Source organism: Centropristis striata, chromosome 8 (assembly GCF_030273125.1).
Source record: "Centropristis striata isolate RG_2023a ecotype Rhode Island chromosome 8, C.striata_1.0, whole genome shotgun sequence".
Lineage (NCBI taxonomy): Eukaryota > Metazoa > Chordata > Actinopteri > Perciformes > Serranidae > Centropristis > Centropristis striata.
The window spans coordinates 36,864,520-36,892,324 of NC_081524.1; the positions used below are offsets into that span (position 1 = coordinate 36,864,520).

The window sequence follows — 27,805 nt, forward strand, 5'->3', positions numbered from 1 at the left end:
CTTAGGCTGTTATTTTAACAGTGTGACTATAAACAACATAAAAATTGTTGCATTAATCCCAATTCATTCACTCTGTGTCAGCATCCGTCTCTCTTTTCCTCCTATTGATTCCTTTCCCATTAAAACTGTAGCTACTTCACTCACTCACGCTGTAATCTGTTATTTTTCCCTGTTTACACATACAGTGCTGCTCCTCTGTGCAATGCCACTATTTATTCATTCTGTTTCATAGCATCCCAGTTTTTGCACATTTTCTCCTGTAGGCTTGAATATCTTCCCTAAAACATTAATTTAGCAAAGCATAGAACTCTGTGTACTTGCATTAATTATAAATCAACTGTGCACTTTACATATTTTAAATTTTAAAGTATTGCCCTTTCATTGTTACTGCCTTTAGTATATTTTTTTATATTTCTTGGACTAGTCTTTGTCCCTCAAATGTACCAAATGAGGAGCAGCACTCCAAATGTTGTTGTATATTGTTATACAATGACAATAAATTATATTATAATATGTTCTATTCTAATCCATGCTTTCTTGGTTTATAGTTTATATGAAAATCAGCCAATTCTAGATCAATATATGGATTTTAAGTAAGTCATCTTTAAGTATGCTTATCAGGAAAAATGCACTCAAAGCATATAAGATTCAGAAATCACTCATATAAATGAGTACAGCACAGGCACAATTTTACTTTTTTATGGTATGAGCTACATTTTACAGTCTGTTGTATCATTTGCCAGCAACATGTAAATACACTGCATTCATAAGGATATTATGCATACATTTTTGCATTTCATGTTTTATTTAAACTTCAGAAAGCATGTTTCTGCTACACTACTACTGAATTATTTACACATTTTGTAGTACTATACTGTGGATATTTTAAATAGTTGGTGGTGTTTTGTCTCATATTGTCTTGTCACAAATGTCAAATCAAAATCAAATCAGCAACTTGGAGATTTGTTTCTTGAGAAAATGAATCCACACCAGTGCATCAAGCAGAGCAGGACAGGGATTTTATTCAAATATACTTTGTAAGTACAAAATATGTCACATGATCACACAAACAAGTATTGCACTTGTGGTTTTCAAGATTACCAAGTGACTAAAAAATAAATCTGATTAAGGACATTCTTAATGATGAAAGGGAAACATTCACTTCATCCTGATTGTATTGCTTATCGGTACATAGCTTTACTAGTTGATTTCTACAGTGTGTTCCTGGACGTAGACAATATAGTGGTGAGTACTTTCTCCCTGAGTCAGGACTGTCAGGGCCTCCAGGCCGTGTGCGTCCTCCACCACCATCACCTGGTCACCAGTTAGACCCCCCTCCGCGTTCACCACCATCAGCTGGTTGCTGCAGCTCCCGACTTCCTGCTCGTCGCCCACCTGCAACTTCGGCCACAACTCAGCATCAACATTTTGTTGTAAGTCAAAGTCAAGTCAAACTTTATTTATAGAGCACATTTAAAACAACCGGGGTTGACCAAAGTGCTGTACAGATATCACAGTTGCAGGAAATACGGTAAAAACTAAGATACTAAAATACATAAACACAGTGCAACAATAGAATAAAATAAATTAAAATATAATAAAATAAATAAAAAATGTAAATAAAATTTTGTTTTTGCAAGATGTCCACTTAAACTTGATTAAAAGCCAGGGAGAAAAAGTGTGTTTTAAGGAGGATTTAAAAACTTTAAAAACTGCCACAAAGGCACGGTCCCCTTTGGTTTTGTTGTAAGAACTCATGATTTCCCAAGCATGTGATGTGATGTTGTTTACCTGTTGTACGACAGTAACGGTGCCTGGAGCCATGGCGACCATGGAGGTGACGGCGTCCTGAGTCTCTGAACTGAACTCAGTGATCTGCTGGATGTTAACTGAACACAAAAGACACAGTTATTGTGACGAGCCACATAGTTCATATGCAGGTACTTTGCTCAGGTATCTGTGGAGGATAAAAAAGGGTTTTGTAGTCTAATGTGGTGGCCTTTTGCACACTACTGGCCAGACGACTGATTTTGTTCCTCCTTCATACTCCCATTGGATTAGATATACTATGCAATATCTGAAGCTAGAAAAAATAAGATACTCTCTCCAAGGGTCTGTTTTGAAATTCTATGCATCCTGGCAGCCTTTCTTGGATTTTGTGGACCAAATGGAAGCAGAAAATGCCTGTAATACATGTTAACCTCTTACTTGTAGTCTCACATACACTACTGGTCAAAAGTTTTAGAACACACCAACTTTTCCAGAATTTAATTGAAAATGATGCAGTTTAATGTCTCAGTGTACTCTGAAATGAATGCACATTTGCAACATTTAACATTCTTTATTGAGCATAATAGTGTTTTGAAAGTAAAAAAAAGATTCAAAATCACATTTTATGTTGAACTAAAGGACTAAAAAAAGACACAAAATGACCAAAAAAGACACAAAAAGACACAAAATGACTAAAAAAAGACACAAAATAACTTACAAAGACATGAAAAGAAATGGACAAAATAGCCCAAGACTCCATAGAGTTAAGTTGTTAACCCACTTCTTGTTTCCCGAAAAAAGGCCTACTTGTATAATTCTGAAATGTACATTATTTTCTAGTTTTGGTTAACCTTACCTTTTTTTATTTACCTCTGGCAGTTCACCACTTACCTTTGTACCCTTTCAAGCTGTTCATTTGACTTGAACTGCCTGAATTTCAATAAAAAACTGGAAAAATTGGGGTGTTCTAAAACTTTTGACCGGTAGGGTATGTTCTTTCTGTCTCCATTATTTTTGTTTACATGACTCACCCTATCAACAAGTACATTAAATGACTGTCTTTGATTTAGCGGTACAGGTCTGGTGGATGGGAGGGTGGGGGTGGCAACTAGGGATTAGTTACTGTTTGTATTATGTTTGTATTTTGTATAATGTGAAAATCTCAAATAAAAAGACATTGTTAAAAAAAAAGGGTTTTGTCTGTTTCTACTGTTTATCATGTTTATGCATGTTTATCACTGTTACCATTGTCCTGCAGGGCTGCTACAGGGACTTCTGTCAGCTGTTCTCCATCCTCCACAGACACGTACTGCGCCTCAACTGCCTCCTCCACCTGGAGATCATACGAACAACATAGATTGGATTATGCTGAAAATACTTACTTTCATGAATAAAAACGACTGACCTTTACTATATGCTAACATTCAAAAACATTTCAAAATACTGCTCCTGGTTTATAAAGCACTACACGGCCTTGCACCTCAGTACATCACAGATATGCTCATCACTTACACCCCAGCAAGAACACTTGGGTCAACAGGCAGTGGCAACTTATCATCCCTCACACCAGATCCAAAGAAGGAGAGGCAGCTTTTAGTGTTTATGCCCCGCGAAACAAACAGTCAAACATGCCACATCAGTAGCCATTTATAAAAAATAATTAAAAACCAATCTTTTTTCAACCGAGTGGGTGCACATGTGTGAGTAAGTAAATGTGTATGTGGTGAATATGGCATAGCTTGTCTACCTGCACTCTTCAATTAATTTGTAATTGATTTTTTCTAATTTTGTTTGTTTTTGTTTGTTTGTTCTCTGTTGTCTTGTTTTGTTTTTTAACTGTACTTATGTATATCCATTGTGAAGCACATTGAGTCTGCCTTGTGAATGAAATGCGCTCTATAAATAAAGTTGAATTGAATTGAATTGAATTGAATTGAATTGAACATAATTGAACCAGTATGTTTTTCAGTGGGTTTCCTTCTTCCATGTTTCGGCAGCAGTTTTTAAGCTTTTAAATCAGAAACATACACTCACCGGCCACATTATTATGTACACCTGTTCAACTGCTCATTAACGCAGTTATCTAATCAGCCAATCACATAGCAGCAACTCAATGTATTTATTCATGTAGACATGGGAAAGACCACCTGCTGAAGTTTAAAGCGAGCATCAGAATGGGGAAAAAAGGTGTTTTAAGTGACTTTGAACATGGCATAGCTGTTAGTACCAGACAGGCTTGTCTGAGTATTTCACAAACTGCTGATCAACTGGGATTTTCAGCCACAGCTATCCTTAATGGTCCAAAATAGAGAAAATATCTAGTGAGCGGCAGTTCTCTGGGCCAAAATATCTTGTTGGTGCCAGAGGTCAGAGGAGAATGGCCAGACAGGTTTGAGATGATAGAAAGGCAACAGTAAAAAATAGCAGATAACCACTCGTTCCAACCAAGGTCTGCAGAAGAGCATCTCTGAACACACAACACGTCCAACCTTGAAGCAGCTAGTCCACAGCAGCAGAGGACCATATCAGCACTTTATTAGGTACACCTTGCTCGCTAATAAAGTGGCCAGTGAGTGTACTTTTTAATGATGAGAGATTGTGACAGAAACAAGACTAGGTGTGATGCAAATCGCATTATTTTTCTTTTTACTTTCAGTACTCACTGCAGCTGCCCACATACAGTAGGTATGTGCTGTTTCATGCAGTATGCATATAACTGGGATATACTACATAACATGGTGCCGTGGCTCATAAACAGCATTGTGGGTTAGAACAGTCAGAGAAGCATGCCGGCTTACATTCTGCAAAATGCAACCAGATCTAGCAGCACATCCTGGTAATCCTGGAATACTGCATTTAACATACTATGTATAATTTGGGAAGTACTAGATATTTTTTTTGCATATTAAATAGTATGGTAGTAGAGATGTTCCGATACCTTTTTTCCCCTCCCGATACAGATTCTGATACCAAGTATCAATACCAAGTACCGATCCGATACCGGCATGTTATGAAAAATTTGTCGTCTTTTGGGTGACTTGTCTTCAGGTGTTTAATTAAATTGCTAGTGTTAACCCTTTATCAGGCGAATAACTATATTTGGTAACTTCAGTGGATATCAAAATGGGGTCGAGAAAAAAGTTGCAAATTTACTAGATTAAAGTGGCAAATCTACAAGAAAAAAAGTCGCAGATTTAAGAGATTTAAAGTGGTGAATCTGCAAGAAAAGTTTCTTTTTTTCCCAATTCTTTCTCATAAATCTGTGACTTTTTTCCACGCAGATTTGCTACTTTCAATCTCTTAAATCTGCGACTTTTTTTCTTGTAGATCTGCCACTTTAATCTAGTAAATTTGCAACTTTTTTCTCAAAATATTTTTATTTTTGAGATTTTATTTTTGTGGCAGTCTTACTGCTGGTGGGAGATTCCAGTGTGAAATATTACCACACCGTGACATGATAGGGCTACTTAGCTTAGCTCCAAGCCTCGCGTCAACCTGCTCTGACACACCTGTGTGTCTGTTGTGTCTGTGTTACGTCATCAATTCCTCCTCGTCCCTATAAAACAGCAGCACAGCGCCACTGTTTTAAGGGCGGCGAAGAAGAATTGTGCCAGAGCTTAACAGAGCGAACCAGTAAATAGATTACTAATTTAATAAATTACGTGGTATCGGATCGGTGCCTGGACTCCAGTAGTCATCAATACCGATGCCAGCATTTTCGGCAGTATCGGAGCAATTTCCGATACTGGTATTGGAATCAGAACAACTCCATATGGTAGTATAGGTACTGGAATCCACAGAAGAAGTTCTGTGAGGCGGTATTTAGGCACATAAGTGCTTTTAGCTTAATGCTAATGTAAACATGCAACCATGTTCACGGTGATGATGCTATCATGTTTATCTTTTGCAGGTTTAAGGTTTAACATGTTTAGCATCTTACTTTAGCGTTAGCATCGTAAGGGCCGTCTCCGAAATGCAAATGACCAAAAAGGGGCATGGATGTTTCTACTGCAGTCTGAAGGCTGAAAATCTAAGGAGTACAGGCTTGAGGAGTAGCCTTGGTAATTTCAACATATTTACCCAGGGAATGATATGTTGAACATTTGAACAAGAGAAAAAATATTGCTGCAAACATTAACCTGTTTTAGACAGATCTTCTTAATGTGGCATATTAAGAAGATATTGAGCTGGAGCACTAGTGACTCTCACAACATGGAACTCCGTTTTTGCAAATTTTGACCTGATGATGGCACTAGAGGCAAAGTCAAGGTGTTATTCAAGTGGTAATTCATCCAGAGGGGCCAGTTAATGTGTGTATGAAATTCTGTTTCAATCCATCAACTACATGTTAAAATATTTCATAGATTAAGGGAAAATCCATCCATCCAATAGCTGATATATTTCATTCTCAACCAGAATGATCAACAGACCGTCCCCCAGAGCCTCGTTGTTAGCATGGCTAAAAATAACCCAATGCCTTTTTTTCCACTGTATCTAATCCGTGTGTGTGTGAAATGTTTACCTCCCAGGTGCCTTCCACCACTTTCAGACTGTGTTTGCTCTTCAGGTGGCGGTTCAGCTCCCACTTGGTGCCATAAACAAATTCACATTCGGGACACTTCATACCACCTGAGCACAGACAGGAACAAAAGCTAGGTTAGATTATGCTGAACACACTCCTTTTTTTTTTTCTTTTTTTACAGGCATTGAGCATTAAATAGATTCTCAATCTTGAGAGTTTTCACCATATTGCCAAGCTAAACCTTCAAAACCAAAATCAATTATCCTACTTCAGTACAATGTGTCTAAGGCTACGTTTACACAAGGACAGTCTGAACGGAAGACGCAAAAGTGGCGTCGCGTCTTCACTTTTTATTCCTTGTTTAGATGAGCATTTTCGGGAGGAAATCTGCTGCATACGGTGACGCAAAAGTGAGTGAAATTGGATTGTATGCAGCCAGGCGGCATCACTTAAAGCGATAAGAGCATCTTTGGGCATGCAGAAGTTTTCACGCCACACATTTCCATCAGCTACTCCTTCCACAAAGTTCTCCACCATCACTAGATCTCCCAGGTCTCGTTCACAGCCGTCTGGCTCGCCTCCGACCAATTGCTGCATCCAAAATGTGATAGAGGTAATTCCAGATCCTTCTCTGTTCACTAATACTATCTGTACATATCCTGTACATTTGGTGGAAAGACTCCTGTAAGTTTATTAGAGCTGCCAGAGCAGCTTGAAGGTCCGACGCATGGAAATAATCCCACGTTTGTTTATTTTCCTGTACTGGAGCATGTATGTGACGTAAACACATACGTGACGTGAGCAGATCAGATCAGAGTTTTGTGTCTTGTCAGTGTAGACGGACAAGCTACGGCGGAGCGTATTTAACTTTTCCACTTTGGAAGGTGGTTTCAGATTTTTGTGTTTTTAAGCCCCAAAAATGCTGTCACCGTCTAAACGAAAGGCACTTCCGATAAAATATTTTGTCATCTTTACCCGCAAGCGTCCTCGTGTAAACGGGGCCTTAGAGAACATAAAAAGTCTAGACATGGCAGTATGGGAGCAGAGACCAGACCTTGTTGTTTGAGAGCATCAGGGTTAGGCAGTCCAGGTCCGGCATTCTGATATTTCTGATCCGGGTGTTTAATGTTGTAGTGTCGCTTCAGGGGACCAGCGATGTTACAGGAGTAGTGGCAGTGAGCACAGCGGAAAGGCTACATAGACCGAAAGAAACATACACAAGTTGATGCAAATAAAATATCTGTTAGACATACATTTTGTCAAAACAATAACATGATTATCATGAGTGGATCCTGTGTGTTTATTCTGACTTTAAACTCAGCATGTTGCTCCATGTGTCTGAGCAAGGAAGGTTTGGAGACCGAGGTGAAGTCGCACTCTGAACACTGAAACCGCTTTCCTGAAAAAACCCAATAATAAATCATAAATAAATAAATACAAATTTCCTCATTGCTTAGAAACATAAATAACATAATTATACCATAAATAACCATAAATAGACAAAGGTAACACTTTACAATAACCATCCAAGTGATGTTTATAGATGGTTTATAAACCAATTATTATTAACCATTTACAAAATTCTATACATATTTAATCTTTAAATGTTTTCAAGCAATTTCTTAAAGGTGTACGAATCATTTTGAAATAATTTACATACTTAACATGGTGTTAAAAATGTTATAATGAGTGTAAAGCTATTAATAAACTAATAATTATGTTTGTTTATGGTAAAGTAATCCATTTGGCATTTATAAATTATAGTTCAACATTATTACATTTTCTATTCACCATTCTAAATGGCCTATATACGGTTTATAAATGATTATTAAACATTAATAAACTATCTGTTTACCATTTATAAATGATGGTTATTGTAAAGTGTTACCTAGACAAATACTACGTACCTTCATCTGTGTGGCTCAGTCTGTGGCTTTTGAGCGTGACTTTAGATTTGAACTTTTTCCCGCACAGGTCACAGAGGTGACGTCTCTCTGTGTTGTGTCGATTCATGTGAGTTTTCAGGTTGCTCCTACTGCGGCCGGCGTAGTCACACACAGTGCAGACGTATGGCTTCAAACCTACACACACAGACACAAACATGTACATAAGAAGAACCACATGAGTCAGCAAGAAAACAATTAAAATAATCACTTTATAGTGGGGCGGATTAGCTCAATATTTTACACCAATCGTTCACTTTTGGTGTAAAATAAAAAAACGTACACGTTTAGCCCCGTTGCTCATTCCATGAATGCACGATCCTTACAAGCTGTACCTTGTTGTAAAGGTGACTAATCAGGCTTTCCAACAATATACAATTCATCACCAGTTGGTATTATTAAAAGGGCAGTATTTTATTCATCATTTTTATTCATCATTGATTTATTCGTATAACAAATGCCTGCCACGGCCACTAGGGGGCGCTTTTGAGGTGGCCCAATATCCAGATTTGTTTGAAACATATTCACCAATACATCTACCAAATTTCATGCTTTTTTTTTTTTTTTAAAGATTATTTTTTTGGGCATTTTACATGCTTTATTGAAAGCGAGAGACAGATAGAAAGGGGGTGACAGAGGGGAGGACATGCGGCAAAGGGAGCTCAGGCCGGATTCGAACCCGGCTCCACCGCAGCGAGGACTGTAGCCTCTATACATGGGGCGCCTGTGTAACCCACTACGCTACCGACCACCCCCCAAATTTCATGCTTTTATCACAAAATGAACGATTGTTCAGCTAATCCGCCCCACTATTAGGAGATATAGAAGTGTGAAGAAAATGAAGGTACTTGAGGTCTCATTGCACAAAATAAGACTTTACATTGCTTATGGGCAAAGTTTCCTATGGGTGAATAATGTATGAGCTAGGAAGTGGAGGAAAGTCTTAAGTGACAAGGACAGTGGGAGAGAATATCAAGAAACTAAGCCAGATTTTTAAAAAAGCCAGAAAAAACAATGAGCATATGCATTTCAGGGTTTTTTGTTAAATTGGCTGCGCTCACTAAGACCTTCATCTACACCTGTGCTGGATTTATGTCTGCCAGCTTCCTCAGCCTCAGGACAGATGTAACTTCAAGGTAAACAGCCCAGCGAGGTAAGGAGGTGTTTAAGCAGAGACTGAGAGGAAGTAGAGTACAATAACAATTCCCTTTCTCATTAAAAACTAAACACTGTACATTGCAGCCAATGTAGAAATGGTTTATTAACACATTTCAGCTAAGCAAGCATGTATATATTCAGAATGATTTGAGTAGCATTACATTGCTCATTAGGTGCCAGATGAACAAACATACAGCACAACAAAAATTACAGTTTGGACCAATAGGTCGACAGGTTCCTGGTAATAAAACACAAAAAAACACTGTCTTTACTGTCTTTCAACACCTGAAGGGGCATGCATCTACATTTGTAATCAATAAGAACGATCTCTCCGTGATTGGCTAAAGTCTCCCATCACAGGCCAATGTAAAGCCTGGAAACAGGGCCAAGAGGAGCTGCAAAGTTTAGTTTTCTCTCAGACCACTTGGTTTGGCATACAGTCATGGAAAAAATGATTACACCACCCTATTTTTTCAATATCGTGTCGATGTTAATGCTGGGTAAAACTAAAGGTACATTTGTTTGGACTGTTTTGATTTGATTAGTTACAAAAAATGTAACGTTTGTTTAAGTAAACCTTATGGTTAAGTATGTAAATCATTACTTTAATTGTTTACTTGGTTAATTTTGAATGACTTTGTTTGTTTTAAAGTAATGGTAACATTTATTTTCTAGAAAAACTGTTTAGTTAAATGTTTAGTGTTTTGCTTTAAAGACTAATGCCTGTTTTTCTGTTTCTTAAAGGTTATCAACCTATTTCACACCACTCTGCATAACTCTGTTTAAACCATAAATCACCAACCATCTTCAAGAAAATAAAAAAACGACAAAGAAAAAGTGGAAAATGAGTTGTTCCTTTGCATCCTTCGCATACTGATCAGGCAGTTTTTCAAGTTTGGGCAAAGTTGTGGTCAAAAAGAAGACAGAACTTGACAAATATAATGATATCCATTTTCCATGGTTTTCTTGATAATAAGCCAAATCAAATCAAGACAACCATGGAAAATGGCTAGATACCAGCTCTTAAATTAAACTCTTATGAGCTAATTTTGTTGTTATTATTATATTTGTCCAAACAAATCTACCTTTAGCTGTACCAGGCATTAAAATAAACAAGAAACTGACAAAAACGAGGGTGGTCTAATCTTTTTTTTTCGTGACTCAAATCTTGCCCAATTTTTATATGAATTTCTTTCTCATTTTTACACGAATAATAATACCAGCATCATACAATTAGACAATTTTGTTCGACTGTTTTCTCAACAGGCCAATTTCCTTCTGCATCATCTGCTGTGTGAGTCCAGCCACCTCCTGGAGGGCAGCCAGGAGGAGGAGAGACAGATGGGAGCTCAGATCACACAATAATCAAGCAGTGAGATACTGTGCGTGGTCACTCATGGGCCCAGATGTGTTTCTCCTGACTTGTGTTGTTTGCATGTGTTTGCTGTGATAAAGGTAGAGGATTATGTTACCCTGGTGGGCCCAGATGTGCCGCTGGAAATCACTGCTGTTCTTTAGGAAGTAGGAGTCACAGTAGGGGCACTTCTCTGCACGCTGCACCATCAGTCCTTTACCCTGCACAGATAGTGTGTCTGTCCAACACACACACACATTAAATACAGTCCAAACCAGGGACATTTTCTTGAACTTGACTATATGACAGTAAGCACAGTACAGAATGAACAAATGCAGATACTCTAACCCATAAAAACCCAGACCCAGTAATCCTTAAAGGTAAATTATGGGGGATATACCACAGACCAAGTGGACCACATAGAACACATTTATGTTTTTAAAAAAAAAATACAACCCCTAAATGTCAAAGATGTGTGATGTGACATACATGCGTTACATTGGGCGTTTATTGTATTTATGTTTATCATATTTCTTATTTTTAAATGAATAAAATAGACACATTTTCTGCTTACAGAGACACACATTTTCCCTTTTCTCTGCATCTCCACAACATATATCAAAAGTGTGACATTAATAGTGCTGTTTAACAACAAATTATTTTTCAGATTTCTTTTTAAGCAACAAAATAATAATAAATCAATAATAAATAAAAACAAATAACCATTTACCTTTTTGTTTTCATCTCCATAACATAGCCTATGTCATAATTGTGACTTTAATAGTACTGTTAGACAACTAATTCCATTTCAGATTTGTTTTTAAGTAACAAAATAATGATAAATCAATAATAAATAACACTGTCTCATTGGGCGGCTTCTCAACAAGCTACTGTAGCTGTAGAACACTGGAAAACACACTTATGTACTTGAGAAAACATACATGAACATTACTAGAACATTTAAAATGTTTGTGACACCCGTGTCACCGTGGGTTCTTATGGGCTAATATCCAAAAGTTTGAAATTTAAAGTTTTAGAGAATTTTAAACAGGTAATGTGTATGTTTAGCCTATGTTTGTAGATATATATGTGTGTATTGTTTACCAGGATGGGATGTTTTGATGTGGTGTTTTAGTCTGTGCTCTGGGTAGCTGTTCTGACACACAGGACAAGTCACACTCTTCCCCTGTAAACAACAGAAAGACATAAAGACATAAAGACATCCAACAAATATCACCAAGACAAATCAAGAGTCAAATTTGAATCCCTGACATGATAATGGACTGTGAAGGTCTTCCCTGATTAACACTTTATCAGGCGAAGAACTATATTTGGTAACTTCAGGGTCTCCATGTCTCTCTGTGAGGTCGTAGAACCACATGGATTTCTTCCAGCTGATCAGCAAAGATCAGGCTACGTCACAGACGGTGACACCATGACATCTGACCAATCAGTATAATAATAATATAATAATATTAACTTTATTGACCTTGACCTCCAATGTAAAAATAAAAATTTTTGAAACAAACAAAAATAAAAAGAGAAAAGAGTTATTCTTCAGTGACTTGTACGAGGAGAACTTGACAATGACGGCGTATTAGGGCCAAGTATGAATAAAAATAAAGATACAAACCCGGGGGGGGGGGGGGGGGGGGATTTTTCGACACAAAGTTGCAAATTTACTAGATTAAAGTGGCAAATCTACAAGAAAAAAAGTGGCATATTTAAGAGATTTAAAGTGGCGAATCTGCATAAAAAAAGTCCGATTAACAAGACAGAAATGGAAAAAAACTACTTTTTTCTCGTAGATTTGCCACTTTAATCTCATAAACTTTTTTCTCAAAATATTACCCCCCTCCCCCGGTCCGTATGTTTTTTTACACATTCCACAGTCCACATTCTGGCTGTATGTAATATCCTCCAATATTCTCTAGGGTTGAAATTTGCCCTATTAAGGGCTGAAGCTAAGGTATAATTTTATTAAGATTGCATAATGACACTTTTCAGGTTCATCTTTCTACTAATTCAAATAATTTAAAAAGCTACCCTCAACGCTTCCATCATGCAAATACATTATGCTTTAATGCAAATAAACAAAACCTATCAAACCCAAGCATGGATTACATTTTGAGTTATTTTTCCGAGTGAAAACCAATTACCTGTTCCTGGTGCGTCCTCAAATGGGCCTGAAGTTTGTATTTGTCAGGTGTAGTGTATTTACAGCCAGGACTCGTACAAGGCAGCAGCAGGCCGCTGTGCTTCTGGATCTGATGGCGCTTCAGAGAGCTTTTGGTGATGGACGAGTAGCTGCACTTTGAACAGTAATGCGAGTGCTCCTTGGTGTGAGTGCGCACATGGACGTTATAGTGGACTTTGTACCAGAACAGTTTACCTGTGCAGCAAAAAGAAGATACCACTCCAGACTCAAGACAGATCAAAGGAAAGATTTACATAATAAATTAAATTAAATAAATAAAAAAACAGGATGAATCAAAGACAGCCTACTCACCACAGTATTGACATTCCAGGTCTCCGTAAATTTTCCTGAGCCGTTGGAAAGACTCCATATTGAGCCGAGTCTTCTGAAGAGAAGCGAACACCTGCTCGAAGGCACTCTGATGGAATACCTCCGACACCTGCCGGCAGAAAACAAAGAGCATGTCAGACTGGCAGGAAGAAAGCTGCTACTTCAGGAGAAGATGAAAAGATGATTGCAAGTAAAACTACTCAAATGAGTTATATACACTACCGGTCAAAAGTTTTAGAACACCCAATTTTTCCATTTTTTTATTGAAATTCAAGCAGTTCACGTCAAATGAACAGCTTGAAAGGGTACAAAGGTAAGTGGTGAACTGCCAGAGGTAAATAAAAAAAGGTAAGCTTAACCAAAACTAAAAAATAATGTACATTTCAGAATTATACAAGTAGGCCTTTTTTCAGGGAACAAGAAGTGGATTAACGACTTAACTCTATGGAGTCTTGGGCTATTTTGAATTCTTTTCATGTCTTTGTAAGTCATTTTGTGTCTTTTTTGGTCATTTTGTGACTTTTAGTGTCTTTTTTTAGTCCTTTAGTCCAACATAAAATGTGATTTTGAATCTTTTTTTTACTTTCAAAACACTATCATGCTCAATAAAGAATTTTAAATGTTGCAAATGTGCATTAATTTCAGAGTACACTGAGACATTAAACTGCATCATTTTCAATTAAATTCTGGAAAAGTTGGTGTGTTCTAAAACTTTTGACCAGTAGTGTATTTCAGACACAAAAATTACTTAAAATAAATGAAAAAAGCAATATTTCCTCTGGTTATATACACAAGTCATTAGACTACATCATAATCTTTATTGAGTGCGATCACTGCCTGTCAGCGCCCTTTTTTATGCATATATACGCTACCGCTCAAAAGTTTGGGGTCACTTAGAAATGTCCTTATTTTTGAAAGAAAAGCACTTTAAAAAAAAAAAAAATTAAATAACAGACATACAGTCTCGACATCGTCAATGTGGTAAATTACTTTTAAAGCTGTAAACGGCTGATTTTCTTATGAAATATCTATTAGATATTGTTAGCACAGCTGAAAACTGTTTTGTTGAAGCAATAAAATGATCCTTCCTCAGAATAGAAGAGTATCTAGAGGTAAAGTTATACAGAGCTTTGTAGAGGTTAAAATTATTATTTCTACCCTTATGAATGTCTTTACTATATTTCCGATTCATTTTTTAACTAATTTTATGAATAAAACTGTTTGTTTTCATGGAAAATAACACAGACATTTTCACGGTGACCCCAAACATTTGAGCTGTAGTGTACATATACAGAATAATGTAACTTTGGATGGATAATAAGATATGTATGGCAAAATTCAGATATATATGTCTGCTGATGCCAAGAGAAAAGTCTTGGGTAACGCTTTATAATAAGGTCCTTAATAACCATTAATTAACAAGTAATAAGGCATTGTTCTCGCTTTAGATCCGGTAGTTGCAAAAAGCATAGTTAACTTATAATAGATGAGCAATAAAGTATATTTTAATATCAATAAGCAAACAAAATAAGATTAATAAAGGCATGGCAAAGACATAATGGGTGGGTCATGGGTGTTTGTAATGCCATTATTAACACTTATATAAGCTTATAAACACACAATAATGTTAATAAGCATATTGTAAGGACTTACAAGGGCCTTATTACTTGTTAATTAATGGTTATTACAAGGACCTTAATATAAAGAGTTACCAAGTCTTGTTATGTAAGAGACCCGAGAGTCACTAACTACTGGCTTATTATTATTGGCCTGGTGCTGACAGTTACTTGATTAATAGAGATTAAAAAAGTAATCTGCAACTTTTTTGATAATCAATCAATCAATTATTTTGTTCGCAGCATCACCCCACATTCTCTTGTTTGAGCTTCTGAAATGTGAAATTCTTTCTCTGAACATTATATTAAGTATTTTGTGATTTTGGATTGACAAATATAAGACAAACGATTACTCGAGAATAAAACTGATTATTCAGTTTCAAAACCCATCGTTAAAAGGCCGATTTACAAGATTTTCTCGTAGATTTCTCGTAGATTTGCCACTTTAATCTCATAAACTTTTTCTCAAAATATTACCCCCCTCCCCCGGCCCGTATGTTTTTTTACACATTCCACAGTCCACATTCTGGCTGTATGTAATATCCTCCGATATTCTCGGGTTGAAATTTGGAATTTGCAACTATTTCAATGAGTGCCTTATTAAGGGTTAAAGCTAAGGTATAATTTTATTTATTTTATTTAATCAATCAATCAATTATTTTGTTCCCAGCATCACCCCACATTCTCTTGTTTGAGCTTCTCAAATGTGAAATTCTTTCTCTGAACATTATATTAAGTATTTTGTGATTTTGGATTGACAAATATAAGACAAACGATTACTCGAGAATAAAACTGATTATTCAGTTACAAAACCCCTCGTTAAAAGTAGTCCCTGCAGATATCACCGTCCTTCTAGAGCACCTGGCCCTCATTTACCCTTTCTGAATGTGGAGTGTGTCCGTCTTCCCCTGGAGAAGCTGATGAAAAAAGTGTTTGTGTGTTCTCATCAGCTGGCTGTGTGCTTTCTTGAGTTTGACCGCTCCCTGGTGATAAAAAAGTTTGTGTTTTGCCTCCAGCTGCAGGAGAGCAGGCGTCTCCTGTGTTCTCCTGCGACTTCTCCCCAGCTGCTCCACCCTGTCCGTCGGAGGGAGTTGTAGTTTCTGTTGAAACAGCTTGATTGAGTAATGCTTGGGAACCTTGCTGTGTACCTTTATTTTCTAATTCCCCTTCTTTCCCCTGAACTTCTTCTGCACTTTCACCCTGAGATTTCACCTCCTCCATCTTCCTCGCTGCTGCTTCCAGCTGCTCCTCATCCCCGTCTCGCACCTCCTCCCCTCCTACACCGTTTCTTCTACCTTCCTCTCTCGTCCTCTCATCTTCCCCCTGCTGCTCTTTCCTCAGCTCTTCCTTCATCCCTTTCTCTGTGTCCTCCCTTTCTTCATCCCCCCATATGCCTCCCCCAGGCTGGATCAGATAGTAGCTGTTGTTGATGCAGTTGGCGAAGGCCTGCTCCTGATCCAGCTCAAGGTGAGACTCTTCTAAATGACTCTTCAGTCTCTGGGAGCTGACAAACTTTCCATCACACACGCAGCACACGTATAGGAAGAGGTGCTTCCTGACATGGCCGGTAAGGGTGGCCATCTTGGTTGTAGCGTGGTCACAGAGGAGGCAGACGAAGGGCCGCTGGGGCCCGTGGACCAACAAGTGGCGCTCTCGCTCCAGCTGGTTCTTAAAGCGCCGGTTACAGGTGGGACAGCGGTAGAGGAGCTGTCTGAGGCCCTGACGAGTCTTTAACCTGGACAACATGAACAGATTAGAAGGGCAGCCGTGTCAGACAGTAATAATAATAATAATAAACTTTATTTGTATAGCACTTTTCTTAAAGGAACACTCCACCGTTTTTTCATATTAAAACATGTTATTCGGTCAAGTAAGACGAGTTGATACAGACCTCTTGCGTCTCAATGCGTGCACTCAATCGCCCTGGCGCGCGGAGCTACTTGGCTAGCACTTAGCTTAGCCCAGTTCATTCATTAGGATCCACACAGATGGACAGTTAGAAGCGACCAAACTCCTCCACGTTTTCCCGGAGCACTTCGACTCGATATTACTGCGCCGAGTCGAAGTGCTCCCAAGTGCTATTCCGCCATACATTATAGTTCTCCTTTTTATCCACTTCGAAAAGCGCCACGTTTTATTTTGTGTCGCCATACTTGGTCGTTTAACTACTCGTGTAGCTGTATTTAAATAGGGAAAACTTGGAGGAGTTTGGTCGCTTCTAACTGTCCATCTGTTTGGATCCTAATGAATGAACTGGGCTAAGCTAAGTGCTAGCCAAGTAGCTCCGCGCGCCAGGGCGATTGAGTGCACGCATTGAGACGCAAGAGGTCTGTATCAACTCGTCTTACTTACCCGAATAACATGTTTTAATATGAAAAAACGGTGGAGTGTTCCTTTAACAAAGTTACAAGAGACTGGTTTTTTGTGTGCTTGGATGTTTAAAATTCGATTTGTTAGTGCTATGTTGTGGTGAGGTTGGGACTAGGTAAGTTGGGGGTACCCTGTACATTTTGCATCACGTAGGTTATTCTCTGTTACTCCATTAGGTTATTGGTTGTGCCACCCCTGTATTGTTTTGAAAGCCTTTTTTGTAGATAAGTTAGTTAGGCCTTTTGTTTGTTTTTTCTTCACAGCTAGTTTAGATCGGCCTTCTTTTGTTATATTTGTTTCAACTTTCTTTTGGCACAATCACTTGTCCCATCCTGCCCCACCTTAGTGTGTCTTTGTTTGGTTATTGTAAAATAAATCATCATTTGTTCACATCACTTTTGACTTTGTTTAATTTTCTGGTTGTTATGTTATTGTCTGCTAACTGGGTTAAGTCAGTGGACGTAACAGTGCTTTACAGGCAAGAAATAAAAACATAGTGGAAGACAGAAAAAATTACAATAAAACAACAAAGCAAAGTAAAGTGCAATTCAGACAAGTTGGAATCACAAATGACAAAACATAGAAAGTGGCACGAGCTGGGTGAGAAAACAACAACCAAGAGATTAAATAGTTAAAAAGGCTTTGCGATAAAAGAAAGTTTTCAGTAGGGATTTAAAAGAGGCTAGTGATGTAGCCTGTCTGACCTAGAGGTAGAGAGGAAGGTAAAATATGTTGATAGTCAAACCTCAGTTCTTGGTAACTCTGGTAAACGGCGGGGTCTTTCAGGTTATGTCGTTTCTCCATGTGTTTCAGCAAGTTCTTAACATCGGAGTATTTTTTCTCACAGAAGCTGCAGTGCTGCTTCACCTTGAAATGGACTCGCTCTATGTGGACCTTCATCACCAGAAACACAAAATTACTGCTGCAATCAAAAAACAAAAACCTGAAATCTGATCCAATTTATCAGGATGTTCACACTGTGTCTCAAAGCTTGCATGTTAAAACTAAGGATATAACTGTGCTAATAATGAAATCAATAACAGTAATAACGTAATACCTTGAGGTGTCCTGGGCTGAGGCAGTTGAAAGGACAGTGCTGACAGGTGAACTTCTCTCCCGTGTGCTTCCTCAGGTGAACATTCAGGTTGGCTTCGAAGGGAAAATGACAGTGAGATACTGAGCAGCTGGTACAGGAATTTAAAAGTTGTAGGATTTTTGACATGCTGGAAAAGACGTTTTCTCCTAACGGGCATCACTGCTGCCAAAAAGATGCTGGCTTTACGCTGGAAACCTCCACATACAGTTACCAAACCCCATTGGATAAACACATGCATTGACATAATAAATATGGAGCTTTCAGTGGCAAGAATGCACAGTGCTGGACCTGATACTATTCTAGCATGGCAAACAATGGCAGATAAGATCAAGGAATTGCTGTAATCAATATTTTTATTTGCATTACTTGAACATGGTCTCTCATGTCCTGTAAGAGTTTTATAGAGATCCAAGTTGGGGGGGTGGGGGGGTCGTCGCCTGGTCCTTTTTTTTTTAATTTTCCCAATTTTTTTTATTTCTATTTATTTCATTATTATTATTATTATTATTATTATTATTATTATTTTCAATTTGATTGTGATGTACCTTTTGATTTTGTCGGACTGCTGTACTTGTTCTGTCTTTAAAAGCAATAAAAAAGTTGTTCACAAAAAAAAAAGTTGTAGGATTTCGCAATTTAAAGATTGCAGAAGTTACCTCTGGTCTGCCTTGTTTTATAGATACTTGTCCTTCCGGTTATTTTTTTTGTTGCTGGTTTGTAACTATCTATATTTCCAAAAGTCTCCATGCAGACTAGTCCAGTTTATTGATTATAATATTCATTAGCAGTAATGGAAAAGCCACCTGATTACATATCTAAAGGAACAGTTAAGACAAAATATCTCTAGAGCAACCTTCCACCAATGATCAATCAAGGGACACTGGGTACAAATAAACACATGGATTTGTTTTATTGGCATTGCTTCAACTTGTCCCATCATAGTAATTTCAAAAAGTTGTTAACACATGAAATCATTCGTAAAGGGGCGCGTGGTGGGACTCCCCACACTGTAATAAATTATTCTGTAGTCATTTCATTTTACTTAATATATTTGATAAAATGTATTTAATATAAATGTGTCCTTGATTTTGAGGCAGTTGTTTAAGTAACTTTAACAAAAAAAAATGTTTGAGATAGAATCTACTTATTTTGATCACATTAAATATAATCTTTATGTGTATGTAATTCTAAATCAGGAGAATTTTGAATGAATCCAACACAATAGATTTAGTCCGTTTTTAATCAACAGGCACTTCCTGTTAAGTTATTAACTCAACTTGTAATGTAGTTAGATTTAATTCATAATATTGCGTGCAATCTGTTGCCTCAATTTTATTGAGTAGTTACTGTATATCATTTTTTTTACAGTGCACATGCCTCCCAAAATACCTCTCACTTTTACAAAAAAAAGGTATTTTTTGTGTATGTGAGAGGTAGAATTGTGTATGTGAGAAGTAAAATTGTGAATGTTTTTTGATTGATTGATTGATTGATTGATTGATTGATTGATTGATTGATTGATTGATTGATTGATTGATTGATTGATTGATTGATTGATTGTCTTTATTTCGAACATGCAAGCTATAAAAAAAAAAGTTTAAAAATTAATAGATGAATAAATAAAAAACAAAACAAAAAAGCAAAAAAAATGAAAAAACAGACACTTTCTGCAAGCTCGAAAGGGGGTAGGAAGAAGTAAAAAAACGTATCTAGTCCTACCCCTTAACGGGTCAGTATATACATACATATATGAATAATCAATATAGTCACATACAAATATTATAAATACTTATATATATACATATACTATAAACAATTTATATTACATTGTGAATACCTATACATGTATATTGTAAATTACTATATATATATATATACAAATATTATAAACATAAATACAATTACCATGTATATTACAAAATTACAGTCTACATATGTCCAGGTTACAGAGGCTTTTCTAAATTTCTGTACTTTGTAAAGATGATGTCTTTATATTTGTTTTTAAACTGTCTTATGTTTTGGCTTTTCTGTAATGTGAGAAGAATGTTTGGTAATCTTCAAAATTATGCTTCATAATAAAAACATTTGAAACTAAACTTGAACAGTTTCTCCTGTGAGTCTCGACTTACCTTTGATGGCTGATGCGTAGTCACAGTGTGGACACTGGAAGGGTTTCTCCTGGGTGTGAGTCCTGAGGTGGGCGACCAGTGAGTGTCTGAATTTAAAGATCTTATTACAGAACTCGCAGGCAAAGATCTTCAACTGACTCTGTAGTAAACTGGGAGACAGAAAGAAACAAAAACATATTTATAGTTGATCCATATTATTGTAGTTGATATTATGGTGGTGAAAATGATTGATGGTGCTGATAAAATAGACTTTGTCTGGATTTAGGCTTTTCAGACAACACAATTATTACCAGTAAGAAAGCTAATTAAACAAGTTTTAACTCCTCAAAATTTTTTTTCATTTTTCTGTTTGATTGATAAATTAGAACCAGATTCATTTACAGCGGTGTGTAGTTTGTGGTTTACAAAAGAGCATTCGGCAACACTTAACCTCCAAAGCTACACAACTAGAACATAAAAGCAAGGTAATACATTTAATTAAAAATATGCATACAGTACTTGGGAGCATCTTGCTTGATAGAATATTCCTGGAAGCCTCTGCTGGCTGCTGCTGCTGTTGTTGTTGTTGTTGTTGTTGTTGTTGTGGAGGTCGGGTTACTACTACAACAGAAAACAAAGTGATCAAACTGCTACAAGCTCAAACTAACAGAAACATTGGTAACGCTTTATAATAAGGTCATTAATAACCATTAATTAACAAGTAATAAGGCATTGTTCTCGCTTTAGATCCGGTAGTTGCAAAAAGCATAGTTAACTTATAGTTAACTTATAATAGATGAGCAATAAAGTATATTTTAATATCAATAAGCAAACAAAATAAGATTAATAAAGGCATGGCAAAGACATAATGGGTGGTTCATGGGTGTTTGTAATGCCATTATTAACACTTATATAAGCTTATAAACACACAATAATGTTAATAAGCATCTTGTAAGGACTTACAAGGGCCTTATTACTTGTTAATTAATGGTTATTACAAGGACCTTAATATTAAGCATTACCGAAACATTTTATCATTACCTATACATGCATTTGAAAAATCAACTCTTATGGTCAGATTTTCTATATCTATAGCTTACTGACAATCCGTTATGAATATGAATCATGTATTGCATTTAAATAATTAAAGGGGAGATGGACATTTTCTATTATATTACCTCGGCTCCAGATCTGTTTTTGGGTTACCCTCACAGGCAGTGGCTTCACTTTCAAGGTTTTGTGACTGACTCTGGAATCACAGACATATTCAAGAAATACACTCAGAAAATACTAGGAATCACAAATAAATTAAATAAACATTAGATAATAATAAAAAGAAACACACACAGCAATACTGTATCACAAATCATTATTTGTTGCTTTGGAGCCAACAGACTTGTGCAGAGGTCTTACTGACCACTGAATTTTACAGACTATCAGCCTTTTTTTTATTTTATATTATTTATTTAGTATTCATGTGGAACAAATAAGTTTCCATAGAAACTGCTCACAGAAAGGCCTGTGCACTATCCTAAGCAACTGGGACACAGTTTCTGGCCAAAATGTATTGTTTTACTGGACCACAAATGAAAGTCTCAACAGCATTATGATATGATATTGCATACGGATTGCATTTTACAATTTGGGGGAATGCTTCTTTGTATTCCTGTTCTTACCTGAGGTTGAGCTTCAGTTTCTGCCGACGAATCCTCAACTGGAACCATTTTAGAAACACCTGTTGAATTATAGGTACCACATCTTACTTGACAGATTAATATTTCTTCTGCAGTTAAAAGTTAGCAGGAAAACACTCTTAAGGACAAACCTGGAAGTGTTTCATCTTCTGTCAAAACAACACTGACGACAGACTTTTTATTTCCCAGTGTGAGGCCTCCTTCCTTAGAGATCCCGCGGCCCCGGCTGGTTTTTGGGGGTCTGAAGCTGCCAACATCTACAAGCAAAGAAGAAGAAAGAGTCAGAACGCTGGGATCATTCATCATTCATCATTTTTTACAGAACACATCTAGTTGTGTTTTTTAAGCAGCGGTTGTGTGTTCCTCCTGGTATTCATTCATTTGAAGAAACCATTTTCTGAAATTACACTCACCTTTTTCTCTTGCTGGTCTTGATGGATTTAGTTGCGCCTGGTTTGGATCTGCTTCCCCAGGATCCAAACTCCCAGAACCCTCGGCTGCTGCTCCACCACAGTTGATCCCTGGAAATTACCATTATATCAGCTGAATGCCAAGTACAATAAATATAGGTTTATAATATTCTTCAGTACTTTTTCCACAACATCTGTAGTTAACAGAGAGGTATTTAATAATCTATAACTATACTAAGGATAATTGCAAACAATCCACTTTTCTATTATTGATTTATTTCAGCCCTCACCACTCTCTTCCTCATCCTCCTCTTCCTCCACTCTGAGGCAGATGTGTTTAAGGATCTGACGTCTGTTGCTGAAGGAGCGATGGCAGTTTCTACATTCCAGACCCAATATCGCATCATGGCTTTCACCTTTCAGCAGAAGAAAAAGATCATCTGAATGATGAGTGCAGGAAACAGTTTGTGTAGTAAATTCACAAAAATCACTAACAAAACAGATTTTCTTGATAAAGTTAAACCTCATGGCTGACAACAACAAGTTAGTGACTGTTGAGAAAAGCTGGGTTAGCAAACAAGCAAAAGCCAGTTGCCCAAAACATTATTTGTGAGCAGATAAATCTGAATATAGATAGATAGATAGATAGATAGATAGATAGATAGATAGATAGATAGATAGATAGATAGATAGATAGATAGATAGATAGATAGATAGATAGATAGATAGATAGATAGATAGATAGATAGATAGATAGATAGATAGATAGATAGATAGATAGATAGATAGATAGATAGATAGATAGATAGATTATTTATCCCCGAAGGGAAATTCGGTTGTCACAGCAGTCCAGTATTCAAGTACAATAAAATACAATAGAATAAAATACTGAGGTAGCATAAATAAAAACAACAATAGAAAAAAACACAGAATAGAACAAGGACACTTAAGAAGTTAAAAAAGAGAACATCAGTTGGTAGGATGGTTGGCAAGATGATGGTAATAATAAAACTGGTGATATGATGGCAACAATGCTATATTGACTAGATGGTATATAATAATAATAATAATAGTACAGTATAGAATATAATATATATAATGTCACTGTCACTCAACTAGCAAGGTGATATTGATGATTGCACACATCCTCGTAACAGCTTTATTGACATCATAAAATTGGCTATAAACTCAAAGTAAGCCTTTCTCTCATTCTGTATTTTGCATGTAAGGAAAGAACTATGGAATCCATATCAATGTCAAAGATACTACCTTGTATCAAGCTACATTGTCTGTCTCCCTCCTCCTTATTCCCTTCTTCTTCTCTCTGAACATTATCCTCCAGAGAATCGGTAGACTTGCCCTCTGTCAAATCTTTGCGAGTCTTCTTGGTAGAGCCTTTTGGTCGTCCTCGTTTTCGCTTCACTGGGTTCTCTGCAGGCCAACAAGACAGCAGATAAGTTATGATAAGATAAGATAAGATAGGCCTTTATTTATCCTGCAGTGGGGAAACTTTGTTGTCACAGCAGCTCAAGGTACAGACACATAGATATAGAATAAAGAATAAAGAATATAAAAAATAAGACATATACATACATTCTATAAACATCATATATATACATTTCTGATATTTGGCATTTATTATTAATATATTTTTTGTGTTTGTTTATTTTCCTGAGAGGACAGATATTACACATTGGAGAAAATATATTTTAGCATGTTAAATAGGTTAAATAGGTTGTTGCATGTAGTAGTATGAACATCAATGATTAAATATAGTTAAATATATAAGTGGTATATGACATATACAATATAGAAAAAATACAGAAGGCCTAATATAAGCCTAATGTGGTCGGATGTAAAGAGCAGATAAGAATATAATACTGTTTTTTTTCTATTATTTAATCCCAAATAAGAGACCAAAGCAACCAATGAGCCCATCTTACAAACATTTAATTTGTTTTTTGTCTAAAGCCTTGTATACTGATATAGCTTGTTCTTTGTCATAGAACTCCAGATCTCCCAGATACAATGAAAAACAGATATGAGTTGAACTGAGTGACACATTCTTGTGTAGAATAGTGTTTATTTTTTCTTCATTCTTTATTAATAATTCACATTTGGATTCTAATTACCTTAATTATCAGTTTGAGAATATTAGCACAGTACTATACTGGACTCAAGACTCCATTAATCATTGTACAATTAATCTCCAAATTAGTTAATTAGAAGATAATTGTGCAATATATGTGTGGTTTACTTTTTCCACCATGATTTTGTCATTGTACTCCTGATGACACACTACTCTGACCTGCTGGCGTTTCCTCAACCTCTTCTACGAGGGGCAGCAGGGCAATGATGATGTCATCTGGGTGCTGGTGCTGGGGGTGCACCTCGGAGCAATGGGCCAACAGCTGAGGACGACTGGGAGAGAAGAGGTTGCACAGCTGACACATGAACACAGAACCAGCTGCAGAGACACAGAGAAGAAAGATGGCAGAGGTAAATAAACAGAAAATCAATGGAGCAGCTTTTTTTTGTGATTAACATTTTTTATTTTCCATTTTCATTGTACAACAATAAAATAACCCCCACCCCCCAACAACAACAACAACCAAACACCATCACCATCAGTGCTAATCCTTTTCTGGTTACAATCATCTCTCACAATCATCTCAATTACTTAATTAGAAAAAAATTGGAAAAAACAAAAAAACAACTAACGTCTCTCCACTATATAACCCCCTTCAGGGCCCTTTTAGAAAGCGTACATATTTACCCCATTTTGCTTCATATAGATCCAGTCTACCCAGTTGTTTATATGACATTTTTTCGAATGCTGCAACTCTTGACATCTCAACAGCCCATTCTCTCAGAGAGGGCACACCCTCCGTCTTCCATCCTGGAGCAGCTTTTTTAAATATTTTGAGTCAGTATAGCCAGATGGCCCAGAATTAAGGAATAAAATGTTTTTCTTAGGAATGCCTGCATAATTTAATGAAAGGCACCAAACAAAACAAATGAATGAAAACTGTGTCAAAAAAGTGTCACTGCAGTACATTTTAAGCTTAATTTTATTTTTTTCTACAAAATATTGCAGTATGTTATTTTTAGTTTGTGTTTCTGTAGATGTCAATGTAGAAAATGTTTCCCTTTCTCTCATCTTTTGTTTAAATTTAATTTCTATATTGTACATACAACATGGAGTGTGTCTCATGTTGTTGCTTGTATAGGAAATGGAGATGGTATCTATGGTACTGTTAATTCATTACTGGTCATCCATAGCATATAACTAGCTACTGAAACTTATATTTTTCATTAACAATATATTTTTGACACACAGTCATATCCACAAGACTGACAGTAGGCAGCCCTTCCCTCCATCCACAGGTATGTTGAGTTGTGTTTTTTTTCTGTTGTTGTAAAATTAACCATAATTAATATGATTAAAAACCAACCAATTAAAATATGAGCTAGTGTTGATTTGATGGGCTGAGGGGTTTATGTAGCTATTACCCGTTTGAATAAAATCGATTATCTGTGTTGTTGTCCACACAATGCTTCCAATGTTTCCAAACTTTCATTATTAACAATATCATCACACTGTTAAAATAATCGCCTAAGTCATTTTTTGTCAAAATTGTTGTTGTTTTTTTGCCTAAATCATCTCCTCATGATGCCGGCCACCTATGGTAAAATCACTTACATCCTCATCCTCATGTGATTTTACCCCTTTAAGATAAGGGCCTATGTCAAGTGACTTAAGCAGATTTATTATGCTTTTCAATTTATGTCAAAATAAAATGTGACTTAGGCAATTTTTGAACATGCCTTTGTGACTTAAGCAAGATATGGCAACACTTTATTTTGAAGGTGTCTACATAAGAGTGACATGAGCGTGTCATAAACATGACATGGGATGTGTCATGAACATTAATGACACTTTGAAGTAACATTAATGCTCATGATACTTGTCATGTCATGTTTCTGACAGGCTTGTGTGACTCTTATGTAGACACCTTCAAAATAAAGTGTTACCATATCTTGCTTAAGTCACAAAGGCATGTTCAATGACATTTATTTCTCTTAAGTTACATAATTTATACACAGTGTTATTACTATGCCAATAGCCATCATTTGTAACATCCTTTTGAGTGAAATGATCAATAAATGTCATATGTTACACTTTTGGTGAAGTTTTTTGTTTTTCCTGCAAAACTTGAAAAAATGAGTTAGGTGATTATTTTAACAGAGTGACGGTATAAGTTAACGGTCACAGCCACATCATGGAGCTTCAGGGCTAACAGTAGTCCCTTTCCACTGAGACAGGCCACTTTCTGCAGACTAATTCTACCATAATTGTTGAACAGAAAGTCTGTAAATAACGTCAACAGCTAGAACACAACATAATATGTTCTTAAAATCAGCACAGGCTCACGTTTAAACTAAACACGTTTGTTTATTTTGATATGGCCCAAATTAACATGAAGCCCCGACAAACATATTCGAGTTGAAGCTCGTTAAAATTCTTACCTGCTTTTTGTCCATCCATTTCTCCAACGCCCAAACAACAAAAGAATACAAATTAATAGATGGATTTAAGGCATCGTATGGGTAAATATAACCGCTGAATTTGGATTTAGAGCCTTATTTTACATTGCGCACATAGAAATTTCTGTCGAATCTGCCACACAAGTCCTTCCAACCAGCGGAAGTGAGATGTTGTAACTGGCAGAGCAGCGCCCCCTGTGGCGGGAGGACTGTAGTGCGGCTAAGAAGGGAACTACAGCAGCTCTTGAGATCACTTATCCTCAAAGAAACACATCTTGACCAAGGATTTGTCCAGTGGTGGAAGAAGTATTCAGATCCCGTACTTAAGTAAAAGTACTAATGCAACACTATGAAATTACTCCACTACAAGTAAAAGTCCTGCATTCAAAACTTACTTAAGTAAAAGTACAAAAGTATCAGCATCAAAGTGTACTTAAAGTATCAAAAGTAAAAGTACTTGTTGTGCCGAATGGACCCACTCAGATTGTTTTATATATTGTAAATATATTATTACATTATTTGTATTGATGATTTTATGTAAGCAGGGTTTTAATTTTGTAATAATATGGCTCATTTAAGTACTTAATATACTGTTTCTAATCACCTTAAATTGATCATATGTTTTATGTTGAATCTTGACCTGAAAAGTAACTAAAGCTGTCAGCTAAATGTAGTGGAGTAAAAAGTAC

At 36.6% G+C, this 27,805-nt stretch overlaps 1 protein-coding gene across 1 annotated transcript; it reads right to left on the minus strand.

The window, feature by feature from the left end:
- Positions 1-1,002: 1,002 nt before the first annotated feature.
- LOC131976941 (zinc finger protein ZFAT-like) lies at positions 1,003-27,276 on the minus strand. Its single transcript, XM_059340165.1, has 24 exons — positions 27,099-27,276; positions 24,877-25,035; positions 23,838-23,999; positions 22,859-22,984; positions 22,572-22,679; positions 22,290-22,415; positions 22,141-22,199; positions 21,643-21,713; positions 20,984-21,085; positions 20,486-20,634; positions 18,318-18,409; positions 18,006-18,154; positions 15,767-16,625; positions 13,257-13,383; positions 12,907-13,139; positions 11,852-11,933; positions 10,866-10,985; positions 8,200-8,373; positions 7,603-7,691; positions 7,347-7,485; positions 6,293-6,399; positions 3,016-3,103; positions 1,792-1,889; positions 1,003-1,401 (listed from the first exon to the last, which is right to left on the minus strand). The coding sequence occupies exons 1-24, from the start codon at positions 27,115-27,117 to the stop codon at positions 1,201-1,203; spliced, it is 3,639 nt and encodes a 1,212-aa protein (XP_059196148.1). The 5' UTR covers positions 27,118-27,276; the 3' UTR covers positions 1,003-1,200.
- Between the last annotated feature and the right edge of the window lie 529 nt (positions 27,277-27,805).